Raw genomic sequence first — 26,089 nt, forward strand, 5'->3', positions numbered from 1 at the left:
TAAACTGTACAGGTATACTAGTACATAGTGTACAACCCCCTCCACCAACCGTACAGGTATACTTGTACAATGTACATACTGGACCACCCTCTCCACCAACCATTACTATTATTAGTAGACTTGTACAACTCTCTCCACCTACCATTATAGTACTAAACTTTACAAGTATAATATAATACATGGATACTGTATACAATGGGCAGTGTAAATGTTTAAACTTTATGTACATGAACACTGTGCAGGTTTACTTGTACATATATACTGCACATCGTAAAGACATGATAATACATACATACTGTACACTGTAGAGATTTACTTTAACAAAGATGCTGCTTAACAGGCTAAAGCAAACATACGTAAAGGCAGGTCCCACACATACCATCAACTTCACTCACACCCATACCTACATCCTCATACACATACCCCACTTCCTCATACACATATAACTATATCCTAAAATGTATTTTTAGATGTTTTTCTGCTTACAAAGAAATATGTTAGTAAATATAAACATTTTTATTCGTCCACACTTGTCATGCTGAATCTAAAACTTTATTCCAGTTTCAGAGTTTCTTAGAATTGATTTATTAACCTAAAGAAATAGAATTGAGATATCCATGACATATATTTAAAGTTTTATATCATATATCAAACACGATTAAAATATGCAAAAAGACTTTAGGAGTGTATGAATGATTTACATTTTGTTAGCCCCCCCCCGGCCCCCCGCACACACACTTTTTGTTAAATCAGATTTGTTTTGACAAACCAGAAATAGTATTTATATCCATTACACTCTAGGCATGGTATTTTTATCCATTATACACTCTAGGCATTGTATATTTATATCCATTACACTCTAGGCATGGTATTTATATTCATTACACTCTAGGCATGGTATTTATATTCATTACTCTATATGAATGGTATTTATATCCATTACACTCTAGGCATGGTATTTATATTCATTACTTTATATGCATGGTATTTATATTCATTACACTCTAGGCATGGTATTTATATCCATTACACTCTAGGCATGGTATTTATATTCATTACACTCTAGGCATGGTATTTATATTCATTACACTCTAGGCATGGTATTTATATTCATTACTCTATATGAATGGTATTTATATCCATTACACTCTAGGCACTGTAGAAGCCTGACTTTTAGTTATAAGAAAATATGATTTTGTCTTACATGTTAAAATTAGAATTGAGTTTGCATAAATGCGCAAACAGTTTCACTGATATTTCGCAAACTTGTTCAATCTCGGATTTTACACTAGTCATTCTTAGTATGTTAAACGAGTAACATATGAATAAATAAACTTGTGAAAATATGTTATCATTTGAGTTATTGAGACTTCTATAGCATGGTATTTATATCCATTACACTCTAGGCATGGTATTTATATCCATTACACTCTAGGCATGGTATTTATATTCATTACACTCTAGGCATGGTATTTATATCCATTACACTCTAGGCATGGTATTTTTATCCATTACACTCTAGGCATGGTATTTATATCCATTACACTCTAGGACTTTAAATGGACTGAAGAGGAATTTTCAAGGATAAAATAAATTTTGATTATTTTCAAAAGTATGTTATTTCTCTGCAAAAGTTTTCAGCTAGAAAGACCATAGGATATTTTCAAAATTCAACACTTTTTATAAAGAAAAAGTGACGAAGTTAGTGGTTACCGTTATGAATTAAACATGTAAATGGAGGGTCATTTAGAATACTGTTAACAATCCCTTTAAACAATACATAAAATACATATCAATTAATCATTCAGGAATCAAATGCCCTACATTTGATGGAGAAGCAAAGTAATGATAAAACATATAAGAATCAATCTTCTTTTATAATCTGACCTCAGCCATCTCTTTGATTCTCCTGAGCTGTAAAAGTTTCATTGGACTGGGTTCAAGAGTCTCTTAGGACAAACTAAAGAAAAACATTTTGTAACTGTCAGAAGGTCCTAGACCCTACCCAGAGATTGATTATTCATAATCGATCAGAGCTAAATCCTCTCTGTCATTTATTCATATGTATCTTATGTTAATCCTAATACACAGAATATTTGTCATATATATATATAATATATTTCTTGTACATTGCCATCATTTTAAAGGGACTGTAAAGGAAAAATGAAAGGGGGTATAGGCTGAAAGCTAATCACTTTAGCTCTCGATCGCGACCCATGAAAGTTATATCTGATGTTCCTATCTCTAGAAATTGATATACAACCATGTCAAAGTTATACGAAAATTAATATATATACAATTTTGTATAAAAGCAGTGGGTTGAAATAGATCAAATTCAGCAAATAAGCAACCAATCTGAAAACGATGATATCCCAGAGGAAGCTAATTGTACCTTAGGTTTACTCCAATTCTAATTTTATATTTGTTATTTCTATTTTTAGTAGATTTAATTCATAATATTATTTATACGTCGTATTACTTGACCAGAAATTCCACCAATGGCAGTGCAGTAAAGTGGTCAGGTGACACAGGCGGAGACACGTGACCAGCATACTGCTCTGCCATTGGTAATAGTTCTGGTCACGTGATTTAAGTTTAAGATTTTCTAAATTTTACATATATGAACTTTCGTATAATTTTTATACAGTTTTATATCAATTTCTCGAGACACGATAAGACTTTCATGGGTCGCGATCAAGAGCTAAAGTGATTAGCTTTCAGCCTTTACAGTCCCTTTAAGGCCCGGTTTTAAATAATCAAATAATATTAAGAGGCTCCACAATGTGAATCCTATTTCAAAATCGCCTGCTAGACAAGTTTGCTTTTATCATATTATGCAATATTTTGATTCTGACCAAAGAACTAAGAGGATTTTTCAGAACGATTAGAAAATCGTCTTGTTTAATATCTTGGACTAAAGAAAAATATTCGCATTATGTAATTAAAGCAATATTATCAAGAATACAATTTTGCAATTAAATTAATGACTTAAATTCTTCTAAACACGTCAAAAACCCCTAAATGTCTGAAAACGATGTCCATATATCAGTACTCAAACTGTGCTTACGAAATAGTATTTTTGTAAGATGTTACACAAGAAATATGAAATCTGAATAAAACCAGATTTGATGAATAACGAGAAGCAGTTGAACCACGAAGAAAGAGCTCAACGAGAAGTGGTTGAACTACATCTTTACAAGAAACTTAAATCAATTAAGAAACTCTATAAAGTATAACATGAACTTACAACTCAATTTTACTGAAACGCATTAATTTAAAAAATAAATAGTGTTTGTTGTACGTTTTACATGTCATGTACATGATGTTATATGTTTATTGTATATTGAATGTACATGATAAGATATATTTACTGTACACTATTTATTATATCTATTGTACAGTATATGTATTGTACATAAAATGATATTCTTATGTACAGGAAAAGGAGATATCCTGCTAGAATGGAGGAGACCTCGTCTGTATTATGGAAAAGTGGATTATTACATGGTGTACTACAGGTAAACATGAGTGTACAGTGTAGACAGTTATGTACAGTTTACCTCCACCACCATGCAAATAATAAAAGTAATTATATTTTGTTCTATTTCTGGCTTTACTCGGATTTTATTTATTTAACAAATAGATATTTATTTGTTAAAATGTGCAAGTATTCATTTTATCAATGAATAATTTAAACATATTTTTAGAATCATGATGTCATGATGAATAAATAAAATGATGTTTTTCAAATATGACATTTCGTTTTTTCTCATTAATGAACTGTGTTCTTTCTATATCCGGGTCCAAGTTTATGAAAATTGATAAAATTATGGTGACATGTTCATGGTAGATCGATATTGCTTACACAAAATTTGGCTCTATCTCAATACTAGCTAGTCTAAATCCGGAATTTGAGCTTGGAACTTTTCAATGGATGGTTCATGAGTAAAGCTTAATCTCTCCTTGTCTGAAGATTAACCGATACTTCTACTTACAATTTGAAAAAATGAGGAAAAAATCTGTCAAATGCGTTCAGAAAATATATTTGTAGAAATTTTAAGTGCAAAATCTGTATTTAATTAAATTCTTCTGTCAAATGCCTTTCATAAGTCTAACAATACATTGTTAAGGTATTTACGAAAACGCATATTTTTAAACGAAAGATTTGAAGGATGAAGAAAACACTTAGAGCAAGAACTATAAACAAAAAGAGGCCGCTTTCATTTCTAGACTGGGATATTCGATTCACAACGGACATCTTTCATTTCTAGACTGGGATATTCGATTCACAACGGACACCTTTCATTTCTAGACTGGGATATTCGGTTCACAACGGACACCTTTTATTTCTAGACTGAGATATTCGATTCACAACGGACACCTTTTATTTCTAGACTGGGATATTCGATTCACAACGGACACCTTTCATTTCTAGACTGGGATATTCGATTCACAACGGACACCTTTCATTTCTAGACTGGGATATTCGATTCACAACGAATACCTTAAAATTTGTATTTAAAACTAAAAATGAGAAAGATTTTTTTCTTTCTTGTAAAGTGTCTCTGCTGCATAAAACCACAATTAAAGATAATCAATTTTCAGCTATAAAAACAACGAAATCTCACTCCTCCATGACCATACAAAGGTTAAATGGTTGTGAATTGTTATGCCACTTTATAAATTTAAGTGCACACAAAAGAACGTCTACACAGTCCCTTTAATAAAACTATTTCTACACTCCCTTTCACGAATTTACTTCTACACTCCCTTTAATTGAGAGAGTAATGCACTCTATTATTTATTTCATTGCAAGAACCCGTCATTAGATTACACTTCCCAAACCTAATCACCCTTTAATTACTTCTTAATTACTCGCTAATTACCCTTCAATTAATTATTAATAAACTTCTCTTTAGGTCGGATAAAGATGCTTCTTTCTCTAAAAGAAAAATCGACATTATCAGCAACAACTCCTCGGACATATATATAGTAAGTAATTTAATTAATTTCTTCATTTTTATTTATTTTATTTTCTTCTATTATTAATATATATTGTATAACTTGTCTGTCTGTAGTTTTGTTTCTTTTTATGAACGTTCAACGGCTGAAGCGAACATATGAACATTTTTGTGGTAACTCCCTTGACACCCAGGGAGGTCTATGGCCGGTCAGAATATCAGAATTTACAGTTTTAAATAGATTAGTCACAAATATCTAATCGATATTTCATAATCAAAAGTAAGATATAAGACGACAGCTATTCCACCGTTTTCTTGTTACCACAATATGATTAACACGCGTTATATGAAAGCCCAACATTTCTTAATATCGTGTTACAAAATATGTTTCACCTTTTTAAAAGATTTACAATTTCATGATATCAAATTGAAAACATTGCATGCAATTTTAAAATATAGTATCCTATGTAAATTACTGATCAATAATTCCATTTTTTAAACTCTCTTTTTGTGCTGCTTGATAGTAACATGCGCGCGCGCATATTTAATTTTGGGAAAATTTCTTTAAATGCATTATGAATTTTAGGAAATTTAACAAAGTAAAGTAATGTCGTGCAAAATGTATTAGTCTTTTTGATCTAAAATTGTTCAAATATGTAGATTTATCAGGATCGATATTAATATATATTAACCCTTAAAAAATTGATATTTTAGAATTTTATGTGCTGAACTTTTTTACATGCTTTTTCTACATCTGCAACACTCTGTTTTTTTTTATAAATATTAATTACTTTGAACCAGAGTGAAGAATTGTTGTGGTTTTCTAGGTTTTTGGTCAGACCCTTCACCAGTGTCTAAAATGTTGCTGATATCTGATGATTTATTGGCGGATTTGTGTGCCTTTCCTTTGTTACATTTCCTAAAAATCTAACTGTAGAACTAAAACCAGAATCTTGACAAGCTTTTCTGTTTGTAAATATTTCTGTTTTACTTCAATCATCTCAATTTCAAGATTTGAATCTTGTCGTGTCAGCATTCAATCTTCACAATGGGTCCATTCGGTTTCATGGTAAAAAAAAACTTTGTTTGATTTTACACAATTTTACAGATTTTAATGAAAATTTAGGGGTAATGTTGGAGTTTAAGGTTTATTTGACTAGGAACCGAATTTAATTAATTGCTGAGGTCGCTAAACTCCCTACCGTCATCGGTCATTAAAGATTTGAACTGGCGGTTGGTAGTTCAGGGATCACTCTCAGATCTATTAAATTCCATCCTGGTTTAAGTTTATCTGACAAGATTAAAAATTTGTTTCGATGCCACAAACTCTAATGTGTTTAATTCCTTTATAACATGCAACTTCTCGTTGTGAACTTTTGCTTTCATAAACCTTGACTGCTTGAACGTGCAGAATTCAAATTATCAAAAGTATACAAAATCAAGTTACAGAGGCTTAATGATTAGAAATTAATGTTTGGGGCGAGTTTTTAAATTCTTTGTTTTTAATCTTTTAAAGGGTTTGTTACAAATATTGTTTAAGGTGTATCTGACAGGATTGGAGAATGATACAAACTACAATGTTGCTGTATCGGCAGTATCTGTATCCTTACATTTACCAGGTTAGCAGTTCATATCAACACTAAACTAAGGAGTCGTAGTCGCGCCATTAAAGTTTAGACCGATCCGGTCTAGGATAGTATCGCAGGCCGGTACTCGCCATGCGTTACTAAGGCCGGTACAAGGGGTCGGTACGGTTGGAATTAAAATTGACTGCAGTCCACCGTGATATATGCAATGTTGTAAAACATATATGTATTGTGGTAAAACATATATGCAATGTTATAAAACATATATGTAATGTTGGAAAACTTATATGCAATAAACGCTTTTCCAGTTTTGGAAACTAGAAATAATACGTTAATTCAAGTTAAACTGCTGAACATGAAGACGAATTTTACTAAGCAAAAGAAGCAAACATGTTTTTCAATAACTTGATAAATAACTATTTAGTGAAATGGGTTTGTGTACTAGACTATGCACCGAACTGTTTAAAACCATGAATATAGTCTGAAAGGGGTCTTAATTTTTCTTACATAGTTATATAAATCTCTTTTTTAAATCTTAATTTCTTCCTTTTTATTTGAACCTATACTAGACTATAGTGTTGTTCAAATACCTATAAGATACGCTGTAACTTACTTTAATTATCTAAAATCTTTATTTATCTCTGATAAAATATAATTTTGTTACAAGATATAACCACATTCTATATCTTTGTGTACACCATCAGGTTGCAAATACATAGTGATGGGAAAATTCGAGTTTGTGACTGAGCTTCAGATTAGCCACAAATTAAAAAGTTTGGCTCTCAGTGCACAAAAATATAAAATAAATGAAACGTATTGATGAACATTTTTCATTTCTTCTTGACCTTTGCCTGACAAACAAACTTGGAAAATAATTATTAAAGATTTTTCCTCACGAACAATTTAAGAACTAGGAACTAGAAACTAGAAACTGAAAACAAGGAACTGGGAACTAGAAATTAGAAACTAGGAACATACGAACTAGGAACTAGGGACTTAAGAAACTGGGAATTAGGAACAAGGAACTAGAAATAAGCAAATAGGAAATAGCAACTAGCAAATATAGCAACAAGAAACTAGCAACTAACAACTAGCAGCTAGCAACAAGCAACTAGCAACTAGCAACTAGCAACTAGCAACTAACAACTAACAACTAGCAACTAGCAACTAGCAACTAGCAACTAGCAACTAGCAACTAGCAACTAGCAACAGCAACTAGCAACTAGAAACTAGCAACTAGCAACTAGCAACTAGAAACTAGCAACTAGCAACTAGCAACTAGCAACTAGCAACTAGCAACTAGCAACTAGCAACAAGCAACTAGCAACTAGCAACTAGCAAATAGCAACTAGCAACTAGCAACGAACAACTAGGAACTGGCAACTAGCAACTAGCAACTAACAACTAAAACTAGCAACTAGCAACTTGTTACTGGGAACGATAAAAAATCTGAAACATATGAATTCAATTAAACATTAAATTACTGATAATCTTCAGAGCTTAAATGTACTTTTAATGTAATTTCAAGTGTCCCTCTAATAAAAGAGTCCGATTAACAACGGTAAACTAAAAAGCTTAATCTTATTCTATGGCTTTGACTGATCAAGAACGAAGGAACCTGTCCAGTTAGATAGCTTGAAAACCAAGTGTAAGAAGATATCCAGTTAGATAACTAGAAAACCAAGTGTAAGAAGATATCCAGTTAGATAGCTTGAAAACCAAGATATCCAGTTAGATAGCTTGAACACCAATAATAAAAAGATATCCAGTTAGATAGCTTGAAAACCAAGTGTAAGAAGATATCCAGTTAGATAACTAGAAAACCAAGTGTAAGAAGATATCCAGTTAGATAACTTGAAAACCAAGTGTAAGAAGATATCCAGTTAGATAGCTTAAAAACAAAGTGTAAGAAGATATCCAGTTAGATAACTTGAAAACCAAGTGGAAGAAGATATCCAGTTAGATAGGTCGAAAGCCAATAATAAGTTAGATAACTTGAAAACCAAGTGTAAGAAGATATCCAGTTAGATAGCTTGAAAACCAAGTGGAAAAGATATCCAGTTAGATAGCTAGAAAACCTAGTGGAAGAAGATATCCAGTTAGATAGCTAGAAAACCAAGTGGAAGAAGATATCCAGTTAGATAACTTGAAAACCAAGTGTAAGAAGATATCCAGTTAGATAGCTTGAAAACCAAGTGTAAGAAGATATCCAGTTAGATAGCTTGAAAACCAAGCGTAAGAAGATATCCAGTTAGATAGTTTGAAAACCAAGTGTAAGAAGATATCCAGTTAGATAGCTTGAAAACCAAGTTGAAAATATGTCCAGTTAGATAACTAGAAAACCAAGTGTAAGAAGATATCCAGTTAGATAGCTAGAAAACCAAGCGGAAGAAGATATCCAGTTAGATAGCTTGAAAACCAAGTGGAAGAAGATATCCAGTGAGATAGCAAGAAAATTAAGGAGAAAAACTTAACCTGCTAGAATCCTAGCGAAGTAACTCCAGCTAGATGGCTGTACGATCGAAGGATCCTACAGCTAGATGGCTAGAAAATTTGAAGATATAGCTCGAAAGTAAGGTTGTCACCTAGCATGCTAGAGTTTTAAGTAGATAGAGAACTATAAATGCACATTGCACATCTCTCCAACCAGGAGGAAGAAAATTGGAAATTTGCACCTCAGCAAACAAAGCTTGAAAACTTCTACTGTTGACATGAGAAGTTGCTCAGTTTTGGTCCCATCTGTTCATCTCCATCTTACTCTATCCTACTTTATCCTACTCTATCCTACTCTATCCTACTCTATCCTACTCTATCCTAACCTATCCTACTCTATCCTATTCTTTCCTACTCTATCCTGTATTCTACTCTATCCTACTCTATCCTACTCTATCCTACTCTATCCTGCTCTATCCTACTCTATCCTACTCTATCCTGCTTCCAGTTCTTTTAGAGGTTTGATTGTCACAAACCCATATATTTTCTGTTTTAGTTTTAACATGTCTTTTCTACCCTAGGTATTGAGTTTGAGTCCCGTCTCTCTGTGAACAAGTATGTTTATCTCAACTATGGGTGTAGTCCTGTATCTAGCAGTATACTGATATACACTCCTAGTCTCAACCTGGTCCTAGTAGCTGCAGGACTCGGAGCTCTGCTTGTAATCATCCTTTTAGTAGTCTCTACTTTCATCTGCAGGTAGATAGGTGTTTTTTGTTTATATCCTTTATTGACATCTTTAACCATTTTCGTTTACATACTCATTCTTATCATTATTTTCATTTTTATCCTTATCTTCAAGCTCATCCTGATTCTTATCTTTTTCATCTTCCTGATCCTCATCTTCATCCTCATACTTGTCTTAGTCCTCCTTTTCATCCCAATCATTGTATTCTTCCTCCTTTTCCTTATCCTTATCATATTTTGATTTGTCATTCTCATTCATTCCCTCCTACTCATACCATTCCTTATAATGTCTTCTCTTTTATCCTCATTCTTTGTCATCAATTTCTCTATCCTTTATTTTCGTTCTCAACCTTCTTTAAAATATACTTATCACATTACTAACTTTTTCTGTTTCTATTTTTTTATATTTTTTTCATTCTTATCTTCATTCTCATTCTTACCCTCATCCTTTTCATGATATCCATCTTCGCCTTAACTCTTTATTTTATCTTTATCCTGATTTTCTTTAATTCTTTTCTTTCATTTTTATCCTGACCCGTCCTACCTAACTTGTCCAGAACCTTCCCTTCCTCTTCCTTTTTCCCTTCTAATTTTCAAAACGATTTCTCGGACTATTCGTCAATAAATAACTAGTTCCAAACTTTTACAATTTGTAAGATTTCCTGGATAAATAATTAATGAGAATAGAAAAAGATCTAGAATTTTAGATCCTTCTAAACCTACCCTCTGAATATATGATAAATGAAGGAATGCAAACATAAGATGTTTTATCTTTTAAAACTTAATTTTTTATCTTCATCTAGTTTATCAAATTTACATTTTTCATATTCACCCTTTTTGCTTCTTTGATTCATAATAATAATAATAATAATAATGATAACCATAATTACCTCACCAATAATGATCCAGCCCCCCCCCCCTCATTTGTTGTTCCCATTTAATCCACCCCTAAATAAGTTTCCCCTTCTCTTACTTAATATCATTTCCCTACCCCGCCTTAATCCTTTGAAACCCTCACTCCATAATAATCCACTTCCGATATTTATCCTATGTTTCCCTCATTAATTTCCCCTTTTATGACCGCCCTCCCCCTCTTTACATTATAAAATGTCGTAAATTTCAAAAGAAAATAAGAAAACTACCGGATCAACTATTTGTCCTGTGCTGTGAATCTAAAAGCCCAGATCAGTCCTTGAAAGCTTGGATCAAGTCCCGATTAACCACTGAACCGGGCTTTTATACTCCCAGCTACTGTATACAGTGTGTATATAAGAAGTTTGATAAATGTGTTTATGAGAACCTGTATTGAAAACATCTCTACCCGAGAGGGTGATAAAAACAATATCCTTGTCATAAAATGAAACAATACTTGTGTCATAAAATTCAACTAATATTTCATTTTAAACCCCTCCACGAGTCCACACCAGTTGTTCAACTGTCGCAGTATCTATATTCCCTTTTCTTGGACCCCCCCCCCTCTCCACACTTCATATTTATGTGTTTTATTACCCTGTAGTATGTTCCTTGTTCTGTCTTTTTACATGTGTTACCTGTACTGTGTTTTCCTTGCTCTGTGTTCCTTGTTCCGTGTTCCTTGTGTTCTTTCTCTATGTTCCTTTTTCTGTATTCTTTGTTCTGTGTTTCTTTGTTCTGTGTTCCTTGTCCTGGGTAACTTTAAGGGTTCCTTGTTCTGTGTTCTCTGTTCTGTTTTTTCTTGTACTGTGATCCTTATTCTGTGTTCCTTTTTCTGCGTTCCGTGTTCTGTGTTCTTTATTCTGTATTTCTTGTTCTGTGTTCCTTGCTCTGTATTCCTTGTTCTAGCTTCCCTGTTCTGTGTTCCTTGTTCTAGGTTCCTTGTTCTGTGTTCCTTGTTCTGTGTTCCTTGTTCTTTGTTCCTTGTTCTGTGTTCCTTGTTCTATGTTCCTTAATCTGTTTTCCTTGTCCTGTGTTACATTGTGTTCTTGTTGCTTTGTGTTCCTTGTTCTGTGTTTCTTTTTCTGTGTTCCTTAACCTATGTTCTTTTTTCTTCGATCCTTTGTCTGTGTTCCTTGTTCTGTGGTTTTTGTTCAGTATTCCTTGTTCTGTGTTCCTCGTTCTTTGTTACTGGTACTGTGTTCCATGTCCTGTGTTACTTGATGCGTGTTATTTCTTCTAATGTGTTCCTCTTTATATTTTATATATTTTTAAATCATTCTTATTTTCATTTTCTAATCTAAGCATTTTCTTTCAACTTTTACTCTACAGGCGACGTATATCTGGGTATGGTTTGGTGGCTGTCCCGCCCTGTACCGCTTACGCTAGTGGGCGTGGCAGGGGGCGGGGTTGGACTGGTGAACCTGAATCTGATATTCCTGGTCAACTTTTCCCAAAACATATTCAGGTAATACTCTATCATTCAGTCACTCAATTAATCAGTCAATCAATCAATAAATAAATCCAAAAAATAATCAATAAATCAATCAATATAAAATAGATAAGTAAATAAAACAAATCAATCAATCAAACCTTTATTTCGTAAATATCTAATCGATTCATCAGTCTGGATCCATTAATGTTTATTGCCCTAAAGTCTGATAATATTTTTAATACATCCAATAGAATAAAACATAAAAAATTGAGAAACTAGTAGAAAAAGACCGACTTTGTACAGGGTGTCCCAATAAACATGGGAATTCAGTGACGAATTCGATATCGTCTTTTTAAATAGTTCTTTGATTTAGTATAGTGATACCTACCATGAGAAAGCTGTAATCTGTATGAGTTTCGTCTGCTATGTTCACATTTTGTTTGTTTATGTTTTGACTGCATACGGTTGTACTTAGTAAAACAAGAAAATTGCAGTACACAATTAGAGTAAACTTCTCCGTCTTCACTGTTCATGTTGCAGAGACATTATAGACACATTTTTGCAGTCTTTTACCCTTTTTATAAAATAAACTCTAGCAGACATAAAAATAGTATGGCTTTTGAAATTAGGTATTACTATGCTAGTTCATAACAAAGACGATATCGAATTCGTCACTGAATTCCCATGTTTTATGAGACACCCTGTATTATCAAGTTTATTGGGACACATCATAGCTTTATGATTTTTATAAAATTTGGTGAAAAGTGTATTTTTGGACGCTTTTATATTTTTTCACTGTATTTATCTCTATTTACAGAAACAAATCTATAAAGAAGTTACATTTTTAATATTTGATGTATTTTTCAACCATCAAAATAAAAGTTCGATGAATAAATAACATGGAGCTCTTCAACATTTTCAGACAAATTTGATGCACTTTAATTTTGATGGTATTTGAAGAGAAAAAATAAGATAATTTAGAAATCAATGAACATCCTGAGCTGGGAACTTTTGTTTTGAATACTTTTAATCCCAATCGGTTGATCTCGTTATCCACAGTGAGCACTTTGTTTCAGTTATTGCTCCAATAACCATGCGGGATATAGAATAAAAATTAAATTAATCTGCAGATTAACAAAAAATCGAGATCATGCACTGATCTCGATATTCACAACCCAAGAGTTCCCAGCTCTGGAACTTGAATATTTTTCAGGGACTTCATGCTAGCGGAGATATGGCAATCTGTAAGGATTATGAGAACCTGGAGACAACAGCTAGACAATCCAGTAGAAAACTATACCCTGATATAGTTGGGGGTCAAGGTTAGTTTAATCCAGTAGAAAACTATACCCTGATATAGTTGGGGGTCAAGGTTAGTTTAATCCAGTAGAAAACTATACCCTGATATAGTTGGAGGTCAAGGTTAGTTTAATCCAGTAGAAAACTATACCCGGATATAATTGGGGGTCAAGTTTAGTTTAAACACCGGTATCGTTTAAACTATTATAAGATTAATAATGTGGAAGTTCAATCGTTTTTCTTGCTTCACAATTTCCAAAATATGCATTTCACTATTTTGAAAAACTATAGTTGAAAAAACAAAAAATTATGAATATATCATACGATGCGGATTTTCTTTCAGAGAGAAGGAAAAAAATAAGAGAATTTAATATGCTTGATTGAAGAATAAGTACAATATCTTTCGTAGAATGGCTCTGATAATGGTCAAAAGGGTATTGATGTAAAACAAGCATGTAAATAAATCTCTTTAAATAGAGTGTTAGCGAAAAATGAAAGGGGGTATAGGCTAACGTTGAATCAATAGTGATCGCTACTAATCTTACATCTATCTGTAGAAACTGGTTAAACACGAATTGTAGAAAAAAACGTAGCGTCCATACAAATTCACAAAGTTATGTTATTCCACTCAGATCGTAACTAATTCTATTAAATATATATATTAATCATTCAGATATTTCAACCTGTAATCAATAATCATTGAATTTTATTACATGCATTTATAAATAGTTAATATTTAATAATATCTTCTATTTGTTTCATACAATATACTTTCAATGACGATTATTTGGCCACTAGGTGTCTCTGCTTTTGATGCTTTATGTGTTCTACGTTGAAGAGCAAGACACCTAGAGACCACCAAAATCATTGCTTAAAGTACATTGTGTATTCATATTTCATATTTTTATTGAACTGAGATATGACATAAGATATCACAAAAAAACAATCACAATTTATTATGCAGTTTGGACCCGCCTAACCAGGGTAGTTTGTTTTGAGTGGTTGGCCCAAAGTTAGTTAACGATACTGAATATAATTAGTTAAACACATCAAGTTATGTTTTGGATAGATAAGGAGTTTATTTGAAGGAAGGATATTGTCAGGTGATCTGTGGCAGGTTTAGATCAGAGGGATTAATGTAGAGATAAATTGAAATACAGGGTGTTAAGGATGGTAGTTACAGAAACACAAATAAGCAAATTAAGTTTCAGTTTTTTTTCAGTTTTTTTTTATAAAATTTATTCACACGATATACAACTAGCTTTTTCGCATTTAAACCTCTCATAATTCTTAAGATAAATATTGATTTATATCATTTTGCAGATTTAGTTTCTTTAAGGTCAATTTCAATTGCATTGCACAATTTAGGAAAACAAATAAAAATATTGTGAAATATCAACTATATATGAATGCGTTGAATTAATTTCGATAGTAAAAGGCTATAACATGTGAATGGTTTGTTTTAAATTAAATTGAATTATTTATACGATCTGAGTGAAATATTGCAACTATGAGAATTTGTTTGGACGCTACGCTATTCGGTATGAGTCGTGTTTAACAATTTTCTTCTTACAGACGCAACAGATAGAAGTATGATTAGTAGCGATCACTCTCGAATTTGATTTGTCGTTAGCCTATACCCCCTTTCATTTTTCGCAAACACTCCCTTTAATTGGGAGGTTACTTGAAATAATGTCGACAGTCCCTTTAACTAGTCTTAGGATTCCTCAGGGAGAAGGGGGAGGTAAAGAGAGGAAGCCATAGACCTTTTTTATTTTATAAGCTTATCAGATTTCTCATGTTTTACATTTAGGAGGGGAGGGGAGGGGAAGAGGGGATAAACGAGGGATTGGAAGAAAACAAGGACGGGAGGGGATAAACGGGGGATTGCAAAAAAACAAGGATCGGAGGAAAAGAGGGGATAAACGGTGGATTGGAAAAAAAAACAAGGACGGGAGGGGAAGGAGGAAAGGATTAGACATATCATTAAAAGCAAGTTTAGTAGAATGATTATAGTAATACAACTTGTTAGTAAAATATTGTTAGTTTGATTTAAATTGATTTGAAATCTATACTTTCGAAAAGGAATATCTTTTTAAGAACATTGCTAAGAATAACACAAATGTAAAGAATAACACAAAAGTAAATATCTTGTCCTTTCTCCTGACTTATCTCTGTAACCTCTGTTTCTATAGTATTCATCCTGTCCTTTTTCTGTAATCTCTGTTCCTATAGTATTTCCCCTGTCCTATCTCAAGCATATTTGTTTCTACAGTTTATCTCTTGTCCTATTTATTTAATCTCTGTTCCTATTGTTTATCTCCTGATTTATCTCTGTAACCTCTGTTCCTATAGTATTTATCCTTTCCTATCTCTGTAATCTCTGTTTTTATATTATTTATCCTGTCTTATATCTGTAATCTCTGTTCCTGTAGCATATCCCCTGTCCTATCTCTGGCATATATGTTTCTATAGTATATCTCTTGTCCTATCTATTTAATCTCTGTTCCTGTTGTCTATCTTCTGACTTATCTCTGTAACCTCTTTTCCTATAGTATTTATACTGTTCTATAGTATAGAATACATCCTGTCCTATCTCTGTAATCCCTGTTCCTATAGTATTTATCCTGTCCAATCTCTGTCATCTTTGTGCCTATGTACCCTGTCCAGCGCTAGGAGAAAAAATTGCTTAATTTACTTCTCCCTTCTAACCCTGCATGTATTTGCATAAGTATTTATAGTTTTCTACATAATTACAACATAAGAACGTTCAGAATTAAGAACAAGGGAGGAAGAGTATTTGATTTTGTAATATTAAAAATTCTGTACTTTAAATACAAAATGGTTTCCATCCAAGTTCTTAAAGTTATATCCGGTGATATGTATATGTATATATATTAATTTAATAATTATTGATAATGTTATCTTTGTCGTATGATCTAACAGAATTCATAGTTTGAAATAGTCTGCGCAACTGGGTTGCAAAGATAAAAAGTTTAGAAAATCAGATTTTGCAGGAAAGACTCATTTCATTTATTTGTCAAGATAGAATGTTCAGAAAACTTTCAGACACCCTCTGCAGTTCCAAAATCAATGTCTGTCCCGACAAAGTGGATTTTCACTACTCTGCAATTTTTGAAATAAATTTCAAATTGAATTAATGTCTGAACTGTCTCGTAGGATTGACAGACAGGAGACCTGTTAGTGTAGACAGTTGGCTCTCAGCAGGACAGTTCATTCTTATACCCGGAGAGGGGGCTTTAGTAGCAGGGGGAACCTGGAGATCTATCTGGGAGAACCAGGTAAAGTAGCAGGGGGAACCTGGAGATCTATCTGGGAGAACCAGGTAAAGTAGCAGGGGGAACCTGGAGATTTATCTGGGAGAACCAGGTATAGTAGCAGGGGGAACCTGGAGATCTATCTGGGAGAACCAGGTAAAGTAGCAGGGGGAACCTGGAGATCTATCTGGGAGAACCAGGTAAAGTAGCAGGGGGAACCTGGAGATTTATCTGGGAGAACCAGGTATAGTAGCAGGGGGAACCTGGAGATCTATCTTTGAGAACCAGTTATAGTAGCAGGGGAACCTGGAGATCTATCTGGGAGAACCAGGTATAGTAGCAGGGGGAACCTGGAGATCTATCTGGGAGAACCAGGTATAGTAGCAGGGGGAACCTGGAGATCTATCTGGGAGAACCAGGTATAGAAGCAGGGGGAACCTGGAGATCTATCTGTGAGAACCAGGTATAGTAGCAGGGGGAACCTGGAGATCTATCTGGGAGAACCAGGTATAGTAGCAGGGGGAACCTGGAGATCTATCTGGGAGAACCAGGTATAGTAGCAGGGGAACCTGGAGATCTATCTGGGAGAACCAGGTATAGTAGCAGGGGGAACCTGGAGATCTATCTGGGAGAACCAGGTAAAAAGAGTAGAACCAATCATGTATATGTATTTGTGTTGGAAGCTCATAATCCCAATTTCTTGATCTCGATATTAACAGTGGGCAAATTTAATTTGAGGATCAATGCTTTATATCTTCATTGCATTATTCCTCAAGGAATATTAAATCAAGATTTAATCAATCTGTAAATTAACAAAAGATCAAGATCAAGGTAGCATTGATCACCACAATACAGGTGTTCCTGACTCATAAACGCTAGATTAATAGTAATAAAAATTAAATTACTTAATCCGTCCACGTTATCCACTTAAAGATACAAATTTTTAGATACTTAANATCCACGTTATCCACTTTAAGATAGAGATTTTTAGATACTTAATCCGTCCACGTTGTCCACTTAAAGATACAGATTTTTAGATACTTAATCCGTCCATGTTATCCACTTAATCCATCCGCGTTATCCAGATTTGTGCTTTCAAAATGGAGTAAGCAACACAAAAGGTCAAACCTCACATAGCCCCAAATTTAAAAGAGTATCGTTGAACGAAACTCCCGAGTTTCCGTTCTATGGTCTATGTACATTTTGTAGATTTACACAAGAAGTAGAAAATAAAGAGAGAACATTAAACTAACCATGTAAAATAATATATCTACAAAATTGCATAACCCCATTCGTGAAACCCGGTTTCTGATACTAGGTTCCATGACGATGTTCAGTATATTCATGAATTTATGTTTAGGTTAATCTGATCGTAACAATCCAGACACCGCGAACCAGAGATGATCTGTCACAGATATCAGATTCTAAATTCTTCGGAGAATATCAGGTAATTCATGTTAATGATCATGTTCATGTTCATGTTCATGTTCATGTTCATGTTCATGTTCATGTTCATGTTCATGTTCATTTTAATGTTCATGTTCATGTTCATGTTCATGTTCATGTTCATGTTCATGTTCATGTTCATGTTCATGTTCATGTTCATGTTCATGTTCATGTTCATATTCATGTTCATGTTCATGTTCATGTTCATGTTCATGTTCATGTTCATGTTCGTGTTCATGACTAGGTTGTTTAGGACTAGGTTGTGGTTAAGGTTCAGGATCAGGTTTCGGCCACTGTTTAGGTTTAGGTCCAGGTTTAGGTTTAGATACAAGGTTAAAACTCTACTTATCTAGGTGCAGGTTGAGAATGAGACTGTATCCCCGGATTTTCTGGCGAGAAACATGAAAGTAAGAAACCTATTTACTTAATAAACAAGATTACATCTTACATTTAGAAATATCTTAAGTCTAGAGTATAACAAGCAATTTAGGAATTACTCTAACTATAAAAGTTTTCCAAATATTACTTACTAGTTTTTTACACAAATGAAACCAAATTCATCTACAATATAACTAAATATCTACAGTTCTTATTCCTTTAAGTTGTGAATTGATTGTAGAAAAATGTTAACAATCCACCACCAATTAATTAAATACTGTAAACAATAAATCTACAGTTCTTATTCCTTTAAGCTGTGAATTGATTGTAGAAAAATGTTAACAATCCACCACCAATTAATTAAATACTGTAAACAATAAATCTGCAGTTATTATTCCTTTAAGCTGTGAATTGATTGCTGAAAAATATTAACAATCCACCACCAATTAATCAAATACTGTAAACAATAAATCTACAGTTCTTATTCCTTTAAGCTGTGAATTGGTTGCTAGAAAATGTTAACAATCCACCACCAATTAATCAAAAACTGTATATAAAATATCTACAGTTCTAATTCCTTTAAGTTGTGAATTGATTGCTAAAAAAAATTTAACAATCCACCACCAATTAATCAAAATATGTAAACAATAAATCGGTATCTTTCCTTTTTAGAATTCAGGAGATTGAGGAAATGTCCCCACAACCTCTTTTTTTTCTAGCTTAAAAAGTGTTCAATTCTGACAATTCCTCTATGGGTTTCTTTCAGTTGAGTCACCACAATTGAAAATGACCAGTTTCAAAATATGATATCTATATAGATATCTAAATCATACTTGATAAAACAAAGCTATTAAGACTAGCTATTAGAATCAAGCAGACAATTCTATCACTTCAAATCCTTTTTAATCCAGTGTTTTTATGTCTGCCTGCCTGCTGCTGGATTATAAGTAGAATTAGTTTGAATAAAAACTCTATTTTCTATAATTCTATATTTTCAAGGAATTAGACATCAACATGTTTTCCAATATCTGGTTTAAACTGTAGAACATGCTCTTTTCGTGACCAGTTTTTTAATTTAATTATTCTAATGTTATTTCAAAATATTTCTTCGCTAAGTGTGGTTTTCTCTCTTATTTTTACATTATCATATTTTTCAACTTCTTTAATTACCACTTTATTCTCATTCAAAAATGTTTTTAAATATCGTTACAAAGAAATACTTTGAACAATTTAGATATTCAAAAATTGTTTTTGATAAAATTAGGCTTTCAAATCACAATACCTTTACAAATTTTGCCACAACAAAAAACATATTGGTAGGACAACAAAAAACGTATTGGTAGGACAACAAATACCCGTATCGATGGAACAACAAACAATCGTATTGCTAGGACAACAAAAAACGTATTGGTAGGACAACAAAAAATTGTATTGGTAGGACAACAAAAAATTGATTAGGTAGGACAGCAAAAAAACGTATTGGTAGGACAAAAAAATCGTAATGGTAGGACAACAAAAACCGTATTGGTAGGACAACAAAAAATCGTGATGGTAGGACAACAAAAACCGTATTGGTTGGACAACAAAAACCGTATTGGTAGGACAACAAAAACCGTATTGGTAGGACAACAAAAAACCGTATTGGTAGGACAACAAAAATCGTAATGGTAGGACAACAAAAACCGTATTGGTAGGACAACAAAAAATCGTAATGGTAGGACAACAAAAACCGTATTGGTAGGACAAAAAAACCGTATTGGTAGGACAACAAAAACCCGTATTGATGAGACAACAAAAATCGTATTGGTAGGAAAACAAAAATCGTATTGGTAGGACAACAAAAATTGTTTTGGTAGGACAACAAAAACCGTATTGGTAGGACAACAAAAAACCGTATTGATGAGACAACAAAAATCGTATTGGTAGGACAACAAAAAATCGTATTGATGGGACCACAAAAAATCGTATTGGTGGGACAACAGTTTCCGGCTTATCTGTTGCTATGAATATTAGGATAGAATACAAATTTTGCTGGTTTTATAATTAAAATATAACAATATTTTTTATTGTTATAAAAGGCAATTTTTAACAAATAACTACTCTGAAATAAAATGAAAAGTGTTTTCTCATGGAAACCCCAAATAAAATTGAATTAAAATGTCCAAAAAATTCTCAAGATCCCCTTATAGTCATTTCTCTTGAATTGGAAATTGGAATTGGAAAATTTTGATTTTGTTGCACTTTACGTCAAAAAAAAGAAAAAAGCGATTTTTAAAACATGGCTAATTCCTACCCTCATGGCGGATCCGGGAAATCTGAGATTAAAACTTTGTTGAGAGCATAGCAGCAGCGACTGAACTCGATATCCACATGTAAATTTTGAAATTGAAATGTACGCGAAATCCGCCAAGACAAAAAGCTAAGAATGATCCAAAAAAGGGTGGCTATGTTTGCCGACAAGGGAAAATGCTTGGAAGAAAAAGGAACCAACTGAGCACATCAGAAACAGATTTAAAATTCAAAAGTTTCACCCTCTTATACAATCCCTGATTTAGGTTCGGAAAGGTCGTCAGACTAGATCAGTTGACCAGCTTCTGTACACCCAGTGGTCGGAGAGGAATATCAGATCCAACCTACATTCATTTCTCTCATTCATCAAATCTGCGGCTGCATCAACACAAACCTTGGGAGGGAAAGTTCTTATTTGCTCCAGGTATAAGAAACTTAAAGATTTTAGATTTGATTAAAGAAAGTGACCGGCAATGTATGGTAGTTGAAGTGAGAAATTTGTAAGGATTCATTTTAGACCTATCAGACGTTTTTACGGTGCATATTTGTTCAGCAAGAGCGCAATTTCAATATTTAAAATCCTCAGAGATTGTCCATTTTGGAGGGATGCTTGTGAGAATCGGTTTTGTTTAAATTAATCAATGACGACGACAAAAATGTAACAAACAAATTCTGAAGTAAACCAATAATAGTTTTTAAGGAATAGGTTGAGAAAATAAACATTAACTCTTATCATCGAAAAAAAGGAATCTTATTCAGTTATTGGTTTCTGTAATGTCTCAATGTACAAAACCAGTTTCTGTAGATTTTCTGGAATTTTTCAGGAAAAGACGACATTTGAATAATTTGAAGAAATCTTCAAACAAATTCATAAAGAATAAGAAAATCAATATAATAATTAAAAAGAAACAATTGAATCTAACATTGATTTATTGAGAAATTTCTAATGAGAAATATGTTCCTACACATCTGATTAGTTTACAGGAGAAATTTTCTTCGTCGTTTTTGAATGATTTTTATAACACCGATTCTCAAAATCATCCGTTCAAAATGACAATCAATAAGGACTTTAATTATTGAATTTGCGCTCTTGCTGAACAAATAGATTTGCTCAAGGTGTAACGATACATCTGAACAGTCTTGCTTTTTCTCTAGGTATTAAAAACTTAAAGCTTAAGATTTGCTCAAGATGTAATAAAACATCTGAAAAGTCTCGCTTTGCTCACAGTATAGAAAAAAGTTTAAAAAGTCATAATTTGACCCGGGCTGACTCTAACTTCGACTTTTGTCTAGCTAGTACTAAGTATAGGTTGTTTCACTAAACCTGGCGTAAAATTTTTGAAATAATGAGCACAAACAATCTCTAGAAATATGAAGAATTTCGTTTAGATTTAGACAACTTTGGTTTAGTTTGATATATTGAAATATACGGTAATTTAAGAAAAAAGAAAACGCAGCCCACATTTTGGAAATGCCAGGAAACGGAGAATTTTGTGATTATTGTTTCAATTATTAGATCTTGTAAAGTAGGTTGACAAATTTATGCTGCAAATAATTTCAAAAATTAAAGACGATCTTCAATTTGTATTCTTGTATTTAAATAGTTCAACTTTTTTCTAATATTAAATAACTATTTAGCATGATTAAAACAAGTTCTTGTCGATAAAAAAATTTATTTTAATTATTTGGTTTGGAGCATGAAGAATTAAAGAAAGATTCTCTGTATTAAATTTCAACATTAGAATGGCTTCTTCCCTGATTCATCTCTCAGATTATGTTTTCTTTGTAAATATGATGAGAGATAACATCAAATATAGCATCATCAAGCATACACCGTTAGAAAACCCTTAACATTTTCTTTCGTTGTAGAGAACATACGAAAGCGTTTAAAAATTATGGTTTCTAATCTGTTTATCTTTTCAACCCAATGTCGTAGACCTTAGTTATTTCAAACTATTAGTTCTGTTAGATCAAATGAAGATTTGAGTTTGTGGGTAAGACTCATTTCCTTTGTTCGAAATTATGAAGCGAGTGTTAGGAATATTTCACCTATTGTTATAAACCGAACTTTCTCTTCATATTAAAGAGTATTCTTGTTAGGTCAATTAAATATCTTGCAATTATGTTCGGGTACATTTTATAATCAATCATTGCAACCTGATGGTGTGTAAATGTCAAACTATGAGTTCTGCTAGATCAAAGGATCCAAAAAATTTAAAATGTGATTCAGATTGCAAAGTTCTATGGATTATCACATTAAAGTCTTATTTTCAGGCCTACTGAAGACGGAGGAAACTACTCTATGAGTCATATTTTCAGACCTACTGAAGACGGAGGAATCTACTATATGAGTCTTATTTTAAGACCTACTGATGACGGAGGAATCTACTATATGAGTCTTATTTTCAGACCTACTGATGACGGAGGAATCTACTATATGAGTCTTATTTTCAGACCTACTGAGGACGAAGGAATCTACTATATGAGTCTTATTTTCAGACCTACTGAGGACAAAGGAATCCATTATATGAGTCTTATTTTCAGGCCAACTGATGACGGAGGAATTTACAATATGAGTCTTATTTTCAGACCAACTGATGACGGAGGAATCTACTATATGAGTCTTATTTTTAGACCTACTGATGAGGGAAGAATCTACTATATGAGTCTTATTTTCAGACCTACTGATGACGGAGGAATCTACTATATGAGTCTGTACACAATGATCCGTCAGCTAGAAGATACTGGAGATGTAAACCTAAGTGCGTACAGTCGGAATTTAGCAGAGAGCGGAATTATTCTTGAGAATTCATCTAGTTACGCAAACCTTCACGACGCATTATCCTTTGTTATAGATGTAGATTTTAACAGAAACTCTTACTCTGTGTAAGCAAAAGAACATTTTGCTGAGGCTCGCATGGTCCTAAGATTACTTATTGCGACTCGTTGGTAGTGCAGTCTTAGCAACATTTTAAACATTTCTGGCAGCTCGGAAGACGCACCGTTTGACGGCCGAAACTTTAAAATTGTTAAAAAATCTAAAATATTTTGTTTAACTGTCATTTATGCTTTAAAAAAAATACGTATAACGGTACAACTTTCTTACAATATGTACAGTGTACTGAAACTGCACACTGATATTTAAAAAATCTGGAACTTAAATTGACTAGTGCAATATCAATTCCAAGGAAGATGTAACTTTCGATAATAATTTAACCAATTAAAACAGAAATGTAAAAATGTTGAATTACAGACCAAGACGAGATGGAATGTAAATTAAAGAAAGTGAAACCGAATGCACTTCGTCGTTGTTAGTCCAGGGTGGTGTTTCCGATAATAAATACTGGTTTTGTTTCCTTTATGTAGGTTTACAACCCTTCTGATAAACAACAGAGTATAAAGTGGCATGTCTGATTGACAAACGGTTATATTCACAAATCTGTTTTTAGTTGTCTAGCATTTTATGATGAAAATGAAATTTGTTAGAATAATATTATATGAATGTTGAAAATACTAATGTTTGCTTTTACAGTTTTCTCCTTTGAATTTTCTAAGAAATAGAAATATCCAAATAAGATAAAAGAAAAATTAAAATTTAGAAAATGGTGGGTGGGGATTGCATTTGTAATTCATAAATAAAGAATATATTTTTTTGTACAATAGATAAATTCATTTTACTAACAATCTTCCGAATCAGTGGTTCTGAAATTTAATTCTTCCAAATAGTGCATTTCAAGTTTACAATCAAAATAACTATTATCTATGTCCAAAAATTAATGTACTTAAAGGGACGGTTCACTTATTTGGGTAATTTCAGGGTAAACTAAACATCAAATAGTGTCTATAGAGAGGGACCGTCCCTTTGCGCTCAAATTCTGAAGGAAAAATCGGCTTTTTCTCCGGCCACAGTTGTCTTTGAAAAGTAAGACTAATACCAAACAACAGCAAATAGGCTGTTTAGTTTACCCTGAAATTACCCAAAAAAGTTAACGGTCCCTTTAAAGAAAGCCATTTGTTTGAATACTTTTGTGATTTAAAATTATAAAAGTATACCAAGTTTTTTATATATTTTTGTCAATGTATTTTATCGATCCAAGTAGACTTGAGGTTTAAAATCATCTAATTGAATTCAAAATGTTTCAATTTTAAAACTATTTTGCCAGCTTTGTATCATACTATTCTTTCTTTAATAAATTTGAATCAGGAAAAAAGGAATTTTTAGAGAAAAAAAATAGTTATTATTCAGATAAACAGATATCGTCGTGTTTCTCTTTTAAATTTTAAATGACCTCAGACTGTTTAATGGAACCTAGTATGAAAATTTGTATAATTACAAAAAAAAGGAAATATGAAGAAAATATGCCGAAAACTGTCCTGCATTTTCGTTAAATGCATAAAAAAAGGACAAGGAAGGAAAAGGTAAAACAAATAGATGATTAATGGTGAAATATATAGATTTCAGAAAAAGAATGATATCAGAAAGTTAAAGAAGCGAAAAAGAGAGTGAAGGGAAATATTTCGAAAAGGAAACTAAAGGAAAACATGGTTTGAAATTTCAGAGCTGAAAACTTTTGGATGAGATAAATGAGTGTTAAACTATACTGCGCGGCGAGAAGAAACGGGTTTAACGCATTCCATTAATTTATAAGTTTCAGATCAGGACAGGATAGATCCATACAGCCATGTGAAAAGTTTTAAGATCGAAACCACTTTGAAGTCTCACCAGTCTTAATCATTATCTCTAGCTGTGATTTTACAATATAATTTTTTGTGCCACTTACATACAGAGTTGAGCCATCAACAGGATATCGAAGAGGAATAAAATGAACCTGTAAGTCTGGATAAGATGGAGATCTATGCTTGATCCAAAGATTCACAACAAAAAAGCTCTGACTTCGAGGTCGGATTTAAAGAATTTAAACCGCGTCGCTGATCTGTTAAAAACCGGTTCTAATCATTACATCCTGTGGATTATGCAATCTAATAATTTTACCCTTAGTTGTAAATATTCAAGGTCTACGACATCAGGTTTCTAAAATATTAGGATTAAAATGTTAGAATTAACGGAAAGCAATCAGTATTTGCACAGTACAGTTATACAGTATTAATGCAGTATGACGGAAAACTAGATCAGAAATTATTATTTCCGTTTCCGCTAAGGATAACCATGATATTCTACAAGAAGCATACATAATAAATCACCATGGTAACTCTCTTTTCATATAGCGAAGTGTAAACCAGAAATTTGGTACCATACACTCCAAAGACCGAATCATAGGAACCATGATTATATACCTCAGAATTTAGTTATCTAATCCGTATGCA

At 32.8% G+C, this 26,089-nt stretch overlaps 1 protein-coding gene across 1 annotated transcript in view; it reads left to right on the plus strand.

Moving 5' to 3' along the window:
- LOC111713550 (tyrosine-protein phosphatase 99A) overlaps positions 1–24,626 on the plus strand; it is a 32,563-nt gene extending 7,937 nt beyond the window's left edge. Inside the window, exons 5-15 of the mRNA XM_023488432.1 lie at positions 3,440–3,518; positions 4,920–4,992; positions 6,502–6,580; positions 9,562–9,739; positions 11,972–12,107; positions 13,288–13,396; positions 16,554–16,675; positions 18,012–18,098; positions 18,451–18,504; positions 21,031–21,188; positions 23,444–24,626. Of these exons, the coding sequence (XP_023344200.1) occupies positions 3,440–3,518; positions 4,920–4,992; positions 6,502–6,580; positions 9,562–9,739; positions 11,972–12,107; positions 13,288–13,396; positions 16,554–16,675; positions 18,012–18,098; positions 18,451–18,504; positions 21,031–21,188; positions 23,444–23,654 (1,286 nt within the window). The 3' untranslated portion in view covers positions 23,655–24,626. The remainder of the gene's footprint in view (positions 1–3,439; positions 3,519–4,919; positions 4,993–6,501; positions 6,581–9,561; positions 9,740–11,971; positions 12,108–13,287; positions 13,397–16,553; positions 16,676–18,011; positions 18,099–18,450; positions 18,505–21,030; positions 21,189–23,443) is intronic.
- Positions 24,627–26,089: the final 1,463 nt, after the last annotated feature.

Source organism: Eurytemora carolleeae, unplaced genomic scaffold, assembly GCF_000591075.1.
Source record: "Eurytemora carolleeae unplaced genomic scaffold, Eaff_2.0 scaffold1439, whole genome shotgun sequence".
Lineage (NCBI taxonomy): Eukaryota > Metazoa > Arthropoda > Copepoda > Calanoida > Temoridae > Eurytemora > Eurytemora carolleeae.